The sequence below is a fragment of the Mangifera indica genome, chromosome 10, assembly GCF_011075055.1.
Source record: "Mangifera indica cultivar Alphonso chromosome 10, CATAS_Mindica_2.1, whole genome shotgun sequence".
NCBI classification, from domain to species: domain Eukaryota; kingdom Viridiplantae; phylum Streptophyta; class Magnoliopsida; order Sapindales; family Anacardiaceae; genus Mangifera; species Mangifera indica.
Window position 1 is genome coordinate 5,806,587 of NC_058146.1, and position 16,767 is coordinate 5,823,353.

Sequence of the window (16,767 nt, forward strand, 5' to 3'; positions counted from 1 at the left end):
ACACGTTATCGCGTCCTAAAAGTTTACATCCCATATTCTCATTAATTCGTCTTTGTACACTTTATTATAGAGAGTTGGTAAATGTGACCACAAAGGAGAATTCTATTGGTTGTCACGATATTCCCATTAATACATGTTTATCCAATTTACTTGACAGTATTATTTCAATGACTTTATATATATATAACATTTAGAAAATTGAAATATCCTCATGCTATTGAAACTATTTATACAACATTAACTTACATTTTTAATTAATATAAAATAAATAAAATATTTATTCTATTACATTTGATAACATTAAATCCAACGATAAAATTATTGATTTAATGACAAAACATTCAAAACTATAATTAGATAGAACATTATATCATGTTAGATACGTTTATCATATAAAGTATCTAATAGGACAAGGAATAATGAATTTATATATAATATTTAAAAAGGGTTATAAATTATTAATTTAAAAAACTTTTAAAATAAATATAATATGATGGACCATCGGCCAACTCATTTAATTATATGAATCAACATGTTAAAAGTTCATAAAAACATAACCCAAGGGGTCATGTGTCATGCCCTTAGCCTTGTCATGTCACAGGCCAACAAGAACCGCAAGGTCCACCCTTTGACGGACCATAGCACACTACGAACCTTGTACACAATGGACCATACTAAATATACTTCAACACAACCCCCCATCGTGTCTATATTGAAGTACATGTGCAATTTCCATACAAAGGCAACTTAATTAAAATTTAAATACAAATGTCAATTTATTGTTTAGATTATCTTATATTTATTTTTTATTTGAGAAAGAATAAAATTGTATATTTCATAGAAATTAACAGGGTTAATTCTTTCTCACCTCATGACAATGTTTTGGTACATTTTTACGTGAAGCAAAACATTATTATATTTTAAAAAATAATTACATTGAATTATAAAACCAAAATAACTCACTATCCACCAGAATTCAATTATAATGATGCATTATGGAAAGATGAACTGCAGACCAAGCTAATTCTTAAAATCAAAATCTGTCACTCATTCTATACTACTATTGCTGCATTCTACCTATTTTGATGCAGTGGGATCAAAAGTGCACTGTGACCGAGCATTGGCAGAACTAGCTTTGCTTTGCTGATGATTCCTGCATTCCATTTCTATGATTCTATACACCCCTCTCGAACATCTCAAATCACAAGTCCAGTCAGTAACTGAGAGTCATATTTACCGCTGAAGAGAGTTGACCGGTTTAGCTCTTCGAGTTTCCCATCCTCTAAAAGGAATACCCGTTTTGCCATCATAACTGTTTCCAAACGATGGGCGATCACAAGCACCTATAAACCAAATTACAGATATTAATAGGTGAATAATCAAATTGTTCTTATATAAGAAAATATAGTTGCAATCAACCAAAATTTCTTTAAAACAGGTTTCCTGCCAATAAAGTAAACATTTTCCATGAGTTTTCTATTTATGTATAATTTTGCAAAAGAACTGAATTTTGGAATCTTAAGTTATCACAAAAATCCCACTAATATATAGCTAAAGCTGCCTGTACAACTAATTAATTCTCCTGTTTTATATTTCTACTATTTTTGCAGAAAAAAATGGATGCAAAGCCATAACATAGATTTGCCATTTGTTTTCATTAACAAATAACAATAGGAGAGATAAAATATACAGAGACATGGGTTGGTCATAGAGGAAGAACCGTTATCCTTACAGTGTGATTTTCCATCAAGCGCTCAATCGCCTGTCTCACCAATAACTCAGACCTGCTATCCAAGGCAGAAGTTGCTTCGTCGAGAATCAATATAGAGGAATCCTGATAGAGTGCCCTTGCAATGGCTAGTCTGCTTTCATGAAACCATGGATGCTTTCCCAAATGAATCCTTCAAACATTACATGCCAAAATTGTAGCCAGGTTAGAAATCTGACCTTTGCTTCTGACCTCCACTTAAAAATGAACCCCTAGGTCCAATATTGGTCTCATATCCTTGTGGAAGTTTTCCGATAAATTCATCAGCATTTGCAGTTCTTGCTGCAAGCTTGACCTTCTCCATGTCAATCTTTGCCATCAGATCCCTGTAGCCAATATTTTCAGCAACAGTCCCTGAAAAAAGTGTCTGATATACACAAAAGTTATAGAATGAACCATTTGGAAAAGTTCCAAGAATAAAAAATTAAAAAAATTCTAAAAGAACTTCCTTCAATATCCTATTATTAGGCAGCAAGAAATACCCATAAAATGAACTGTGAGCAAGCGTTAAAATTAGCATTCTAGAGCAAAGACCACACTCCTAAACTCCTTATGTGTTGTTCAACTACAACAAAGGAGAAGCCTAAATTTAATGACATAACCTGAATATGGTGAAGTTCAAACAATAAACAGCCACTTTATTCTCAAGTGCATCACTGTTGTTCTCCTGACACATAAAGTACAAGCAAAATCAAATGAAGATATATAACACAACAAATAGAAGAATTCAAAGTTGAAGAGTCTTCAACAGTCACAGACAAGTTCAACTAACGAGCAATTTCAAGCTAAATTGTCATAGAAACAGAGAGGCCAAATGGAAGTTCAATGACAAGTCCATGTGGTATATTGTCTGGAAGTATTCACTAATTATTATACAGAAGTATTCAATAAATAGAGAGGTGGTCAGCAGGTACTCACTATATCTTGAGAAACAAGCCCAACATGTCTTCGCAAATTATCCAATCGAATGCTCTGGACATTATAGTTATCAATAAGTATATGGCCTGTTAACAAGGGGAAAACAGATACGCACTCTCAATAAATTAAAAATGCAATTTTTGAAAGTCCACAATTCACCAACTTTACAGCAGAGTAAGAGAAGACATGAATTAAGATGACTTGCCAGATAAAGGATCATAAAGGCGAAGAAGCAGTTTCACGAGGGTTGTCTTTCCTCCTCCTGATGGTCCCACAAGAGCAACTGTCTCTCCAGCTCTGACATGGAGGTTCATTTTATTCAAAACAAGGGGCATGTTGTCCCCATATTTAAATGAGATATCACAGAACTTCACATCTCCAGTAATATAGTCTAAATTAACAGCATCTGGTTTCTCAATCACCTATATTCAAGAAACAACAAGGAAATTAAGGATTAACTGTGGGTTGATTGTTAGTTCAAGATGTTTTAAACGTTAGGAGTAATAAATTCAGCACAAGCAAGGCATCGGGACAAGGCACTGAACAGCTAAAGAAGCTTGCAAACTGCCCCCACGTGATTTCAGATCAAAACAAAGTTCATTTTGAATTTCTCAAATTACAATTTCACGGATGTATCCCTTACTGCATGCCCATTCAAGTAAAAAAAAAAAAATCAACAAATAATTAAAATAAATTTTCTGAGAAAATGAAGTACTAGTAATTAAATAATAAATTACCTTAGATTTAAATTTGGCCAAATCAAACAAGCGTTCAATAGCTGGTTCCCCTTGCTTCAGCTCATTGTATGCTTTTCCAATATCCTGCATGATTCCTTATATTCAGATTGATGACTAAAAGATCCTCAGAGACTGAACCTCAATAGCAACAGTAACTAGCAAAAGTCTTAGAAAACTCATTGGGTAGAAATTAGATACTAAAAGACTGTCAAACTACTTTTATGTTGAAAGAAGAACAACTAAATTGTACAATCTGAACATACATCTCCAAAAGGGGATTTACCAATTTAGCTATCTATATATATCCTACCACAAAGTGACAAGCAAATACTAACTCCAATACAAGCCCGTGAAAAGAAGCTGATAAAGCCTATTCCTACAACTAAAATTATTAAATATAAATGAGCAACCAGAACTCATGTTACAAAAGTTATTACCTGGATTGGTTCAATCAAGAAAACTAATGATGATATAAAGGAAACCATGGTACATGTATCAAAATTTCCACTTGAAACTAGCAGTGATCCAGCACAAAGAATAAATAATGCTCCAAAATATATAATTTGCACAATCTGGGGAATTAGCGCTTTCATTTTCTTCTTTTTCAATCGTTCAGATAGATCAGAATGGGCAAGCCTTTGAAACCTGGAACTCTCACAGAGCTCTGCATTGTTTGCTTTAACAAAAAGAATAGCGGGGAGGACCTGAACATAAATAAGAGGTACATAAACACTCTCAGGTAATGAGCGTGACAGAAGAGTTTTATATCTAAATATGCCAAATCACTGCATTCTGTGTCTGTCTAAGAAAGAAAGGTTGACAAAGGCAAACAAACAAGCAGGCAGAAGCACTCACATGAAATCTAAACAATTTGTATAAGCAAGATACAGAGATACAACATCCATGATCATTAAATCAAAAAATGATACCCAAATAATAATATACCTCATTTAGGTAGGATGATAGTGTGGCCATGGTGAGGTTTGACTTCTTTGATATCTTACGAAGCCTTTCACCTAGATAGGTTATAACAAGAGCCATACATGGAATGGCCTACAAGAAAAAAACCAGAGAAAGAATAGACATCCTAGATGAAAAGTAATGACCAGTAACATAAGAAATTAGAATGAACAAACAATAATCCAAAGAAACACTCCTCACCATAGCCGATATCATAGAAAGGACAGGACTGATAAGCAACATCTGCATTGCCATTGCTGATAATTGTAGTGCACTGGGAACAATGGTCTGAATTAGAAACAAAAATTCATGATTTGTAGTCAAATCCCTTTTTCACAAAACTAACAGTTATGATTCATACAGCAATATAAGACACAACAAACGAGACACAAATTATGAAAATTCATCCTTAAAAAAAAAAACCTTATAAGGGAAAAATAATAAAAAATAAAAAACCAAAAAAAAGTTACCAACAATACATTGCAATAACGCAACCTGAACTAGTGCTTTTAACGGCAATCATCTTCATAATCATTTCCATGTATCCACTAATTTTCACCTTTCCTACTAGTTATTAGATATGGTTCACCAAAATGGCCCTTTAATCCCAATTAGTATCAAATTTTTTCAGCATTTAAGATGTATCATTCTCCTATATGACATTCGAATATAACATTTTTTCAAGAGAAACATATCAATATCCTCTTTTGAAATGATTACTTAATAGTGAACAGCTGATCACAAAAATTCAAGATCCATATAAAAGTCCAAAAATATAAAAATAAGAAAAAAATTTATACAGTATATATTGAACAGCTAAAAAAAGTTTACAACCAACTCAAACATCAATGCCAATAATACATTACCATATCACTTACTACACCAGTTTTCATCATCATTTACTTCCTTTGCATGTAGTGACATATAATGAAATAAAAAGAATTTGGCATGCGTGGCATTGTCAAATGAAATTAGTACCGTTTCTTTTTCTAATGACAGAAATATATTTTACATGCAATTAAGAAAAATACTTTGCATGACCCTTCAACAAAATGAAAACTTCTTATGTTCAACAAAACACCCTGAAAAATCACTCACATTGAGAAGAGCATAAACAGTATCAGCAACATCATTAGCTTCAGCAGTGATCCTACACGCAATATCTCCGGTCAAAACGCCAGACCCACCTTCAAAAAACGCCAAGTCTCTCTGCAAAACCTTTTCAAATACATCAACTCTCAATTCATGGACCCCACCCAAAGACGCCTCCCACAAAAACGCTTGCTGCAAGTAAGTGGCCACCAGCCTTGCCAATACAAAAACACCCAGAATCAGTCCTTCGTTTCTCAACTGGGTTACACTCAACTTCGATATTGATGACGACAAAGTTCCAATTTTTGGGATGGATTTGGAGAGAGAATAGACAGAAACAAGGCTACAGAGCCAGCCGGCGAGAACGGGCTTGTACTGGGCCAAAATATAAGGTTTGATTGAAAAGAGAGAAGGGGGTTTGGAGGAACTGAGGGGTTTAAGAGAGGCTTTACATGTTAAAGGGAAGTGAAGTTCAGGTTGAGAAGATATCAGTTTGAGTTTGAAGCAGTGAGAGCGAGGAAAAAACAGTGGAGTTTCATGAAGAAGAGAGATGGAGATGGGCATTTTTTTCCAAGAAGTTGAAAGTGGTTCAAAAGAGAGAATTTATGGTCATTATTTTACAGGGGAATTTTGTCGTTTTTGCTGCCGCTGTGATCGGTTCTTCATACGGTTTTCGGTAGGCTGGACCCAGGACCAGTGGGCTCATGACACTTTTTGAATAATTTCAGATAATTATCAAAAACGGTATTAATTTATTAATTTTTAAATTAAATGATATTATATTTTCAATAAATTATATATTTAAACTATAAATTCGAATTATAAGTTTAAATCATAAATTAGGATCATAAATTTAAATTAAATTATTTTTATTTAAATTAAATTTAAACTTAATTCAATTTATATTTATCTTTTTCGTTTTTTAAATTAATACAATTCTCGTATTGCCTCCATGCTTTTCTTTTTTTGGTTGGAACTTGGACCTCCGACTCTCGAAGTTAAAGAGCTCACTTTGCTGGATCAACTTGTGCTGCAGCCGATGGCAGTCATGATTCTTTTTTTTTGCGAGCTTCACTCCATGGCAGCAAGTTCAAACTACAAAGATGCGACTTCAACCTTATGGTCAAGTGCTCCCCTGTTTTCCACAAGCTGCAATTAGAATAAAAAGTTGGTCAAAATTATTCATGAAGCAATTAAGTAACATCGTGGGTGTGATAATCTACCTTATCACTATATTCAACAAAGACCTTAAGCTTCGCAGACGAGGCGAGTTGTCAAAATTTTGTCCAAGTCTCTTTTGGGAAGCTGCGTCTCACGCCCGTAGCCCTCGTGACAAGATCAAGATTGGCTTTGACAAACCGTTCATCATCAAGAGCTCAAAGAGGAAAAGAATAAGGAAGAAGAGGACGTGACATCTCTAATAATGGAGTAATCCCCGTAATGCCACCTTCCACAACTACATTAGAAATGTCTTCACGACATAATATTTTCTTGTACATCTCATAGGAAGTTTATCCTTACCCATAATGATGTTCAAAAGATGTTTTTTACCTTCAGAGAATGGGTAGAATATATGTCCGTAGAACTCTTTATGTAAATCGAAATATCACTGTCACAAGATATCACAAAAATCTTAAATCTTCATGTGTTGTCCATTCGTATATAATGATAAATAGTTTACAAACTTCTACTCACACACTATTTGAGATAATTGTTATACAATAAAATTTCTATTTGATCAAACTTATAAAATGACATATATACAAGTTACAAGTATAGCGACTGGTAACTTGATATACAGTTACAACTCTCTCAACTAGAGATGACGACCTTTCAAATCACCTTTCATCCTTACTTTGTGTATACGTAAGAAAACAATAACGTCTTATTAAATGAAAACTAATCAATTATCAATCAATTACTATAACTTTAATAAAATAGAATAGGAAGCTAATTTTTATAATTTAAATTTGAATTATACCCGATAAGATTACAATATTTCTTTTTCATACTAAACATCTAAAAGATATCCGAAAATAAGCTATAAATCCCTAAAAATATATACAAACCTTTATTAGAAATGTTCAATTAACTTTGTTCTCCTTGAGACATTCTTTATGTACTCATTGTATATTGGGTACATTACAAAATCGATAACATGTAAATATAGATTTTAAGTCAGTAAATTGAGTCATATCAAAATTGAGACTGAGTAATAACAAGCCAAGCCAAGTCAAATCCTCCTATGCCGCTAAAAGGGCCTGAAACACATTGAACTCTTGAGTTATGTTGGTACGTCCACCCAAAAAATATATCAGCAATAATGCAAATCGAGCTGTCGGTGCCTTTGTTCCTGCAAATAAGATCGCCTATGAGCTCTCTAAAATCGAGCTTCAAAATCCTTTAGATAAATCAAAAATTGATAAATCATATAGATAACCTTTTCATGATTTCAAGGAGGGGAAACGCCACTCGGTTCCTAAATATGGACGTTTTGCAAGGAAGCTTACAAGTCTTCACGCACACCAACTTGTTGCAACATGAAGGCATTGGGGGAAATGAGTCTTATGAAATCGACAATCTAGAAGGGCCAAAGGACTATTTCCCACCCAACCCATAATGTAATAAAAATCTAAACACTCTAAATTTATGGATCAATTATTGTTAAAATTTGTTGTTTGGGTTAAAAAAAAATGGTTATTTTATCAATAATATTAAAAAATATATAATTTTTTTTTCAAATTTTAAAAATTTGTATTTTATCATAACCTCAACTTTGAAAAGTAATTTTTTCTTGTCAATTCTTACGGTTTTTTCTTCTCTGACGATGATGACACTAACCGTCATCGTCTTTATCTTTTTCAAAACGACGATTGTCTCCCTTCTCGATAAACAATATTAACGAAGATAAAAAATCTATCTTCTGTCTCTTTATCGACGGAGATAGAACACTTCTCATAATTTAAACAAATGTCAAAATATGATTGTTTAGGCCAATTAGTAAAGTTTTATCAGAATTGTGTAGGTTCAAAATTCTCTAGTTTAAAAGAGAACCATATACCCAATCAAATAATTAAGTTCATAAAAATACATGGTTTGTTATAAATTTATCACAGCAAAAATGTAATGCAAGCTATAATTAAGCAATTAACAAGGAAGGAAAGACACCCATAACCATTTGAAACCAATAGAAAGAACAACAACAAACATTAAACTAGGAGTGTCTCGGTTCTCGAAGTCTGGTATGACATTGACAGAGGTGTTTGGAGGGAGAGTTTCTAATAAAATTATGTATACATATTTTTTTTTTATATATTAGTATATAGATAATATGTTATTATATAATTGGATGATTTTAAATTAAATATAAAATAATATCTAATTATATAATGACATATTATCTATATATTTAAATTATGTATAAAATATATATATAATATTATTTTTTATTATAGGAAATTATATGGTCTTGTGCCATGAATGAAATGAGTATAAAATTTTCTAGTTTATAAGTTTGTTGTCATTAAAAAGAGAAGGTGAAAATATAATTTATTTGTATTATTAATTATTAAAGAGTTATTGATCCTATCGCATATCATATAAAGTGACAAAAATATCGGAGCGGAAAATAGACCTTCTAAACTTAAGGGGGTATATTGTGATTACATCAAAGTTTGGATGGAAAATTTACCTGATTAAAAATGATTTAATCTCTTTTTATTGGGAAAAGGACTATTTCCCACCCATTTTTTAGCCAATTTTCAAACTTATACCTAGGGAGATCAAAAACCCTTTTTCTCACCTATGACCAAACTGTCGTCTATTTTTCCAGTTAGGGACAGAGGCAAAATAGTTATTTTACTGTTTAAAATCTTAAAACTTTAAAATTCACCATTTCCCCCCTCCAGGTTTTAAAAACTAACAACTAACCCATCCTTAAAGTTTAGATTTCACCCCTAGGGTTTGCTTCCTTCTCCGGCCACCACCGACGACCTACGCATTCGACTGATCTCTTATCTTCGACTACAAAGGATGACGAAGGACGACCCTTCGTTGCCCAGATCTGGACGACAAAACGTCGTCCAGATCTAGAAGAATAGACGAAGGACGACGCTTCGTCTTCACGTTTGGACGACGAAGCGTCGTCCTTCGTCGTCTGGGTGGAGCAACGAAGAGAGACCTCTTCGTCGCACGGTGGTGTGACGAGGAGATGCAGATCTCTTTATTGCACTATCGTTGTCTCACCAAGACAAAGAGGAGACCAATGACGACGTCGGAAGATGAAGTTGAAGAATAGGGGTAAAACTGCTAGTTTTGAAAGTTATGGGAGGCGACTAGGTTTTGAAAAATATGGAAACCCTAGGTTTGGGGGTGAAAATATTAGTTTTCAAAGTTTAAAAACTTTAAGTAAAGGTGAAATGTTAGTTTCTAAAACCTAAGGGAGGTAAAAAATAATAAATTTTATAATTTTTTAATATAAACAGTAAAATAAGGATTTTGCCCCTGTCTCTAATTGAAAAAATGGACAGCAGTTTGGTCATGGGTGAGAAAAAGGGTTTTTGATCTCCCATAGATATAGGTATAAGAATAGGCTAAAAGATGGGTGGGAAATAGTCATTTTCCCCTTTTTATTTTACAACCGGATTAAATTCAACAAAGGGCACAAGAACCAAGTGCCTATAGCCGCGAAAATTAAAAACATAATCAAATTAATCAATTAATACTTCTCTGCTAGACTCGCTTTCTCTGTTAGGGTTTTGCTGTCTTCCTCGACCTGGTACTTTCTCTCCCTCCGCCTACATTTCTTTTTTTTTCATATATGTAATGTAAATAAATAATTTTTTTGAAGTGTTTTTTACTTATTATTTTTTGTTTGTTTAATTTCAACTGACTGGAGTAGAGACGATTTATGAGTTTAGTTTGTTTGATTTCACTGTTTAATAGGTTCTGGTTTCCTAAGTAGATCTGGTTTTTTGTTATTCTAGTAGTTTTTGCTTCATCATATCGTAACATGGCCAGTGTTGGTTATTGAAGCTATTACTTGAATTTCTAGTCACCTTTATTTTTTTGTAGGAGTTACCATCTTGGTAGGTGCTGAATTACTAGTTTTGTTCATTATAGCTAGCCAATCAATGGGACGTTTGTTGATTGCTTTTGTTGGATGTGCGTAGGCGTTAATTGGGATTTAGCTTTTCTGAAGAGTTAACAATATGTGTGGATTATGGTTTTGTTGTACGATATAGGAAAAGGGCATGAATAGAGATATATATCGAAAACTAACTGAATAGGTGCCCTTTTTTTTTTTTTTTGAGAATTTGGAAAGTACATATTTGCTTACTGGAGCTAACTAATGGAGCATTGTGGATTTTAATTGGTCAACTTGTTTATCCGTAGCCTGGGTTTAGCATGTATCGTAGAGACTTAGATATAATGTTCTTAGTGAGGTGTTGTATAATATAGGAAAAGATAATTGTCTAGATGACTTTGAAAATGTATGAAATGGATATGATTAGTAAAGGAAGATAAAAGTATATGATTAGTAAAGGAAGATAAAAGTTTAATTTTCAAGTTAACTAGAGTTTCCTTATGATTTTGCCTTGATAATGTATTCTACAATAATTTAAAATCGGCTAAATTAGCTTCTTGGATGTATTATATTTTATATTAATTATATTTTATTGATGCTAATACGTATAGACTAGATTTAGAAGTTGTGTTTTTGTAACAGTTACAATTTCAATAATGTGCTATGGTATTCCCAGCATATGCTTTCACGTTCATGAATAATGCTCCCTTTTCATTTTACTTTTCAGAATCGCTGAGAGGAAAGAATTGATGCTTTATATTATCTTTAATACATGCCTGAATTCATTCAACTTTGATGTATATAGAATATTCTCTTACAGTTTAGAATTGCTGTAAAACTTTATATTGTACATTCAGATGTTTGTTTAGAGGATATCATATGGAACTGAAATATTTTCTTTTGGTAGGGAAAAGGATAAAATAGCCTAACCTTAATGCTGCCATCTTTCAACTTGTCACTGGCATATCTGATTGCATATAAATTATGGATTAGCAACTTGAAGCTTTTTGTCCTTTTACATTGCTGTTTGCTTGTATTTGTTTTACTGCTTTGAAATCACTTATTTATAGTTCCACCTCAGGCAGATTAATTTCTCATTTCTCCTATCTTGTTTTGTTTTTGTTTCTTGTGTTGATCATATTTTCCCAGATATGTGGTTAAACAATTAATTGGCCATTGTTTTTGGGTAACCGCCGTATCTAAAATCTTAAATATCGAGAGATTCATTGATTCGTTGTTTTTCACCTATTGAGCATCATCATCCTCTTGATTATTATTTGGAATCTGATTTGCCTGTCTCTGTGAATATCTTACTTTATTTTGATCCCTAATTTGAGAATCATTCACATTGCAACTCCTTGGGGCCATATCTTATGGCACGAATACAATAAAAAATCTTACTCTGCAACTCCATTTGGCCTCTCATTTTGTTTCCACCTTTCCATATGTATTCTTTCTCCTTTGCATGCTTCTGGCTTCTGTGCTTTCTTCACAGTTGCCTTGCAAGCTTGCTTTATTAGATAAAATATATGCCAAGGACAAGCACAAGCACCGCAGAAGGTCATAATCCAGATGGACCTGAAAATCTTTCTGAGTCTGAGAAGCATATAGAATCTGAAGAGCAAGTAGACCTTGATGGAGATAATGATCCTGAGGAGGTAGTGGAGGAAGAGGTTGAATATGAAGAGGTGGAGGAGGAAGTGGAGGTAGAAGAAGAGGTGGAAGAAGAGGTGGAAGAAGAGGTGGAAGAAGAGGAAGAAAATGAGGAGGTTGATGCTGGAGCTGGAGAGGAGATGGACATTGCAGAGGCAGACAAAGAAGATGAGAAAAAGAAGTGGGCTGAGCTTCTTTCACTTCCTCCACATGGATCTGAGGTCTATCTTGGTGGCATTCCATATGATGCTTCTGAGGAGGAATTGAGGGGCTTCTGTGAATCTGTAGGAGAAGTCATAGAGGTAAGATCAATGGATGATTCAAAATCTGTCTGTATGCACTATGTTTAAGTTGATCATTGTTATATCTTTTGACAGGTTCGAATAATGAGAGGTAAAGATTCTGGTGAGGTGAAGGGTTATGCTTTTGTGACCTTCAGAACTAAAGAGTTGGCTTCTAAGGCTATTGAGGAGCTAAATACTTCTGAATTTAAGGTAATATGACGAGACTACTAGTTAGACCTTTTCACTGTCATTTTTATTTTTTGACACGTCTTTTCATTATGGGACTATTACATGGTCTATATACAAAGTGATGTGGCATAACTCTCGTATTGCTGTCATTCAACCTCACAAATTGTGCATGTATTAAGTTGACTTTTTATATTATTCTATTCATTCATTTTGTGCCACGTCCCTTTTTGTGCAAGATTTTGTATAAAAATTATTGAATGTATAGCCTTTTCATTCTGCTACTGATGCATCATTGATACCTGTCTTGTTTATATATATACTTTAATCAATTTAATGAAGTATTTTCTGGAAACTTGCCAGGTCTTGTGTCACTGACTTTCCTGTTAACAACCTGTTTCTTCTTTCTCAGGGGAAAAAGATAAAGTGCTCAACTGCTCAAGCAAAGAATAAATTGTTTATTGGTAATGTTCCCAGAAATTGGGGTGAGGAGGATATGCGGAAGGTTGTAACAAGGATTGGGCCAGGTGTCATTTCTGTTGAGTTGTTGAAGGCATGTCCATCTTGATCTTTTATATTTTGTCTGTGCTAATGTTATAACGTAATTTTTTACTGTTGGCTGTCATGCAGTTGTTTATTTTGGCTTTGGCTCTGTTCATAGTAATGGTTTGTAATTTAGGTCCACACATGTATGTGCTATTGATTGAAGTTCTTTTACTTTGCAGGACCCACAGAATTCCCGTCGCAATCGTGGATTTGCTTTTATTGAGTATTATAATAATGCATGTGCAGAATACTCAAGACAGAAAATGTCAAACCCAGAATTTAAGCTTGATGATAATGCTCCAACTGTGAGCTGGGCTGACCCTAGAAATGCAGATTCTTCTGCTACCTCTCAGGTCTTCAAGTACTTCCATCTTGGCTTCTCCTTTTTGGCAGGGAAATAATGAATTGAGTAGCTATACATCATTTGATCATTACTGGATTTTCTCATGATCGGTCCATTTTTATGTTGTTGCAACATTGTAAACCTTGCATCCATATAAACACCTTTTTTTGTGCTTATAATGCTGTCATTTCTTCTTTGTTTTTTCCCTTTCTCCATTAGGTTGTCATTTCATTATTTGATTATCTCACTCATTATGCAGGTATGTTTTTATCCTATTACAGGAGAAATGAATATTACCTGCATGTCTAAAAAAGAAAGGGTTATGTAGTATAACTCTTGGATTTAAGATTTTAAACCAATTTCAGTGTCCAATTACAGATAAGTTTGATGATTTACCTTTAGATTTAGTTGTATATAAATCTTGATCTTGTAACCCTTCTCTGCATGACAACTTTTGTCTGTGAAGCATTTTGGCTGTCATTTCCTTTTTAGCGTGCCTGGAAAGGTTTATCAAATCACTGCTTTGTACTTTTGGTACAGGTTAAGGCATTGTATGTAAAGAATTTGCCTAAAGATATAACACAGGATTGCCTAAAAGGGCTGTTTGAGCATCATGGAAAAATTACAAAAGTGGTTCTTCCACCAGCAAAAGCTGGACAGGAAAGGAGCAGATATGGTTTTGTGCACTTTGCTGAAAGGTCAAGTGCCATGAAGGCATTGAAAAATACTGAGAAATATGAAATCGATGGTGAGTTTTTCTTTTGCACCATATGCTATGCTGTATTTTCTTGCCATAACTCTTGATGATTTTGGTGGGATTAATTCTTAAAGGTCAAGTTCTGGAGTGTTCTCTTGCAAAGCCACAGGCAGATCAGAAGACTTCTGGAGGACCAAATTCGCTGAAGTCAACTTTACATCCAAGCTACCCACCTAACCTGGGTTTTGGTTTGGTTGGAGGTGCCTATAATGCTATGGGTGCGGGATATTCTCCTGCAGGCTTTCCACATGTATGGTGAAATCCTTCCCTTCTCTCTTCCTTCAAATTCACCCATGCACTTGCTCATTAAGTAGTCTATGTACTGGAAATAAAGGGGAGCTAAATTTTGGAAAAGCTTTTCATACTTTGGTCTCTTTGGAATTAGAAGAGCAATTCTAAGAGTTGTAAGTTGCATTTGATTTCATAGCAAGACAAAGGAAATAAGGTTTTTGACCTTTTATTGGTTTCAGTTGATTTATAGTAGAAGTGGGTTTATATCTGTTAATACCAGTAAAATCCTGTCACAGGCTGTTGGTTTAGGTTCTTAATTAATGGATCCAATGACCCTGGTTTGTGTTTTTGGGTTATGTTTTATGTTATCATGACTTTCCATATTTGAATTTCTCTATTAAAGGGAAAAAAGTGCAACTGTGGAACTTGAACTTATTTGCTACTTTTGTTCATGATGTTCTTCTTCTTCTAAAATTGCACTTTATGAAATTAATATATTGGCAGACAATTTTGATTTTGATTTGTCATTGTGAAATTATAATGAAAATGCCATTTGCCTGGGATTCCTGCTATCTTCTGCTTGTGGCATACTTGTTTGGATTTATGTGTGATGTAGTTGCTAAAATCTTGCAGCCATTGATATATGGTAGGGGAGCAACTCCTGCTGGCATGGCAATGTTGCCAATGCTTTTACCTGATGGACGGGTTGGATATGTTTTGTAAGATCTCTTGACTTTTCCTGTTTTTTATAGCATGTCCTTGTTTCTCGCTGGGTCATATGCAGGAGTTAAATGCTTGTCTCCTCATCTTTATAACTTGGCTGATGGTCTTGCTTTTTTATTACTACAAATCCAACCTTTGTTTCTCATTGCACACTGACTCTAACTGCAGATTTTAGAATTTATATTTCTTGCTTTTCTTTATTGATAAAACTATGTGTATATACTTTTGGATATATAAATGAGTACAAAAATTATGTATCATCATGTGACTGGGTGATTTTAAATTAAGAATAAAATAACACTTAATCACATGATGACATGATATTTGTGTGTTTATTTGTATATCTAAAAGTGTGGCGCATAGCATTGTTCTATTCTAGTTAACTTTGTAACTAGTGAGTTTTACTTGCTTGTGCCGCGATGCAACCTTGATTTATCCTAAGACAAGGCAAACATGCCAAGTTAACATTTCTGCTTGTAATTTTTTTCTTCAACTTTGGACTGACTTAATTTCTAGCTTGCAAATTTAAGTACTGTTTTTTCTTGAGCTTGGAATTTTAGCTTTATACAGCTCTTGGGCTTGTATGCTTTGGCTAAGTTGAACTGCATGTATTTTTTTAATGTAGGCAGCAACCTGGAATGCAACAACACACTCCTCCACAGCCCCGAAGTGGCAGGGCTGGGGGTAGCAGTAGCTCCAGCAGTGGGAGACGCAGCCATGACAGTGGCCATGGACGCAGCCGGTATAACCCCTATTAGTTTTAGTTTGCATTACCATTTCATGCAGCTAGAAACAGAGGATATAAATGAAACACTCTGGCTCTGCATTCAACTTTCAACTTTCCTTTGGCCTATGGGGAGCTGTTGAGTTAAAAGCTAAACCCAATAGCTCCTTCGATTGTTGATGTTGATTAAATTTATTGATTTGTAATTGTATCTCCTATTAGCTTTAGATTTTCAAACAATTATCTGACTACATATCAAATTCATTCCCAGGTTCTTTTTTCAGCAAATTCAGTCCTTTATTTCTAAGCTTCTCTTTTTAGTAATATAGACATCAGCCTTGTGTTGTGATGTTAATGTGCTTGTTAACCACTTGGTAATTAGTAGAACTTTATCCAATGTTTGAAGCTGAGGAAACACAACAGGCTAATTTGTTTATGACCAATTTTATGTGAATATATTTTTAAGTACACAATTAAGCTGATGTATTATTATGTTATCAAGTGTTACGATATTTTTAATTTAAAATAATTTAATTATATGAGAATATATTGATTGTGTACTTAAAAGTGTGTGTATATAATTTTATTATTTGTTTATTAATATTTTAAGTGTGTGTTTGGATTACAAAAAATGAAATATTATTATGAAAATAAATTATTGAGAAGATTATTTGGTATAAATTATTATTATGTTTTTTTAAAAAGATTGATAAGTATAAATAATTATTGTATTTGATTTAATATAATAAAAAATAATAA

The 16,767-nt window shown here is 33.6% G+C and overlaps 2 protein-coding genes across 5 annotated transcripts; one reads left to right on the forward strand and one right to left on the reverse strand.

Annotated features, from left to right (window-relative positions):
* Positions 1 to 833: 833 nt before the first annotated feature.
* Positions 834 to 6,098, reverse strand: LOC123227398 (ABC transporter B family member 29, chloroplastic). Of its 2 annotated transcripts, XM_044652181.1 has the most exons (10): positions 5,482 to 6,094; positions 4,585 to 4,671; positions 4,369 to 4,476; positions 3,861 to 4,127; positions 3,424 to 3,507; positions 2,892 to 3,108; positions 2,687 to 2,772; positions 1,948 to 2,135; positions 1,733 to 1,862; positions 834 to 1,343 (listed from the first exon to the last, which is right to left on the reverse strand). In XM_044652181.1, exons 1-10 carry the CDS (start codon positions 6,037 to 6,039, stop codon positions 1,197 to 1,199), a joined length of 1,872 nt encoding a protein of 623 aa, XP_044508116.1. In that variant the 5' UTR covers positions 6,040 to 6,094; the 3' UTR covers positions 834 to 1,196. The 2 variants fall into 2 exon arrangements, with proteins under 2 accessions (XP_044508116.1, XP_044508117.1); XM_044652182.1 differs by lacking the exons at positions 834 to 1,343; positions 1,733 to 1,862 and adding an exon at positions 2,371 to 2,435 and having other exon boundaries at positions 1,955 to 2,135; positions 5,482 to 6,098.
* A 4,018-nt stretch (positions 6,099 to 10,116) lies between these two features.
* On the forward strand, positions 10,117 to 16,296 carry LOC123228111 (heterogeneous nuclear ribonucleoprotein Q-like). Of its 3 annotated transcripts, none has more exons than XM_044653339.1 (9): positions 10,117 to 10,252; positions 11,711 to 12,516; positions 12,592 to 12,708; positions 13,097 to 13,237; positions 13,410 to 13,583; positions 14,114 to 14,321; positions 14,405 to 14,580; positions 15,195 to 15,280; positions 15,910 to 16,296. In XM_044653339.1, exons 2-9 carry the CDS (start codon positions 12,091 to 12,093, stop codon positions 16,040 to 16,042), a joined length of 1,461 nt encoding a protein of 486 aa, XP_044509274.1. In that variant the 5' UTR covers positions 10,117 to 10,252; positions 11,711 to 12,090; the 3' UTR covers positions 16,043 to 16,296. The 3 variants fall into 3 exon arrangements, with proteins under 3 accessions (XP_044509274.1, XP_044509275.1, XP_044509276.1); XM_044653340.1 differs by having other exon boundaries at positions 10,125 to 10,252; positions 12,057 to 12,516; XM_044653341.1 differs by lacking the exons at positions 10,117 to 10,252; positions 15,195 to 15,280 and having other exon boundaries at positions 11,469 to 12,516.
* The last annotated feature ends 471 nt before the right edge of the window (positions 16,297 to 16,767 follow it).

What these genes read in the sequence shown, in the direction of transcription:
- LOC123228111 (XM_044653339.1), top strand. Translation starts at nt 12,091, where the DNA reads ATGCCAAGGACAAGCACAAGCACCGCAGAAGGTCATAATCCAGATGGA. An exon ending in TTTCTGTTGAGTTGTTGAAG is followed by an intron (nt 13,238 to 13,409) that starts GCATGTCCATCT and finishes TTTACTTTGCAG; the next exon opens with GACCCACAGAATTCCCGTCG. An exon ending in TGAGAAATATGAAATCGATG is followed by an intron (nt 14,322 to 14,404) that starts GTGAGTTTTTCT and finishes TAATTCTTAAAG; the next exon opens with GTCAAGTTCTGGAGTGTTCT.
- LOC123227398 (XM_044652181.1), bottom strand. Translation starts at nt 6,039, where the DNA reads ATGCCCATCTCCATCTCTCTTCTTCATGAAACTCCACTGTTTTTTCCT. An exon ending in TTTCTATGATATCGGCTATG is followed by an intron (nt 4,477 to 4,584) that starts GTGAGGAGTGTT and finishes TTTTTCTTGTAG; the next exon opens with GCCATTCCATGTATGGCTCT. An exon ending in TGGCCAAATTTAAATCTAAG is followed by an intron (nt 3,109 to 3,423) that starts GTAATTTATTAT and finishes TCTTGAATATAG; the next exon opens with GTGATTGAGAAACCAGATGC.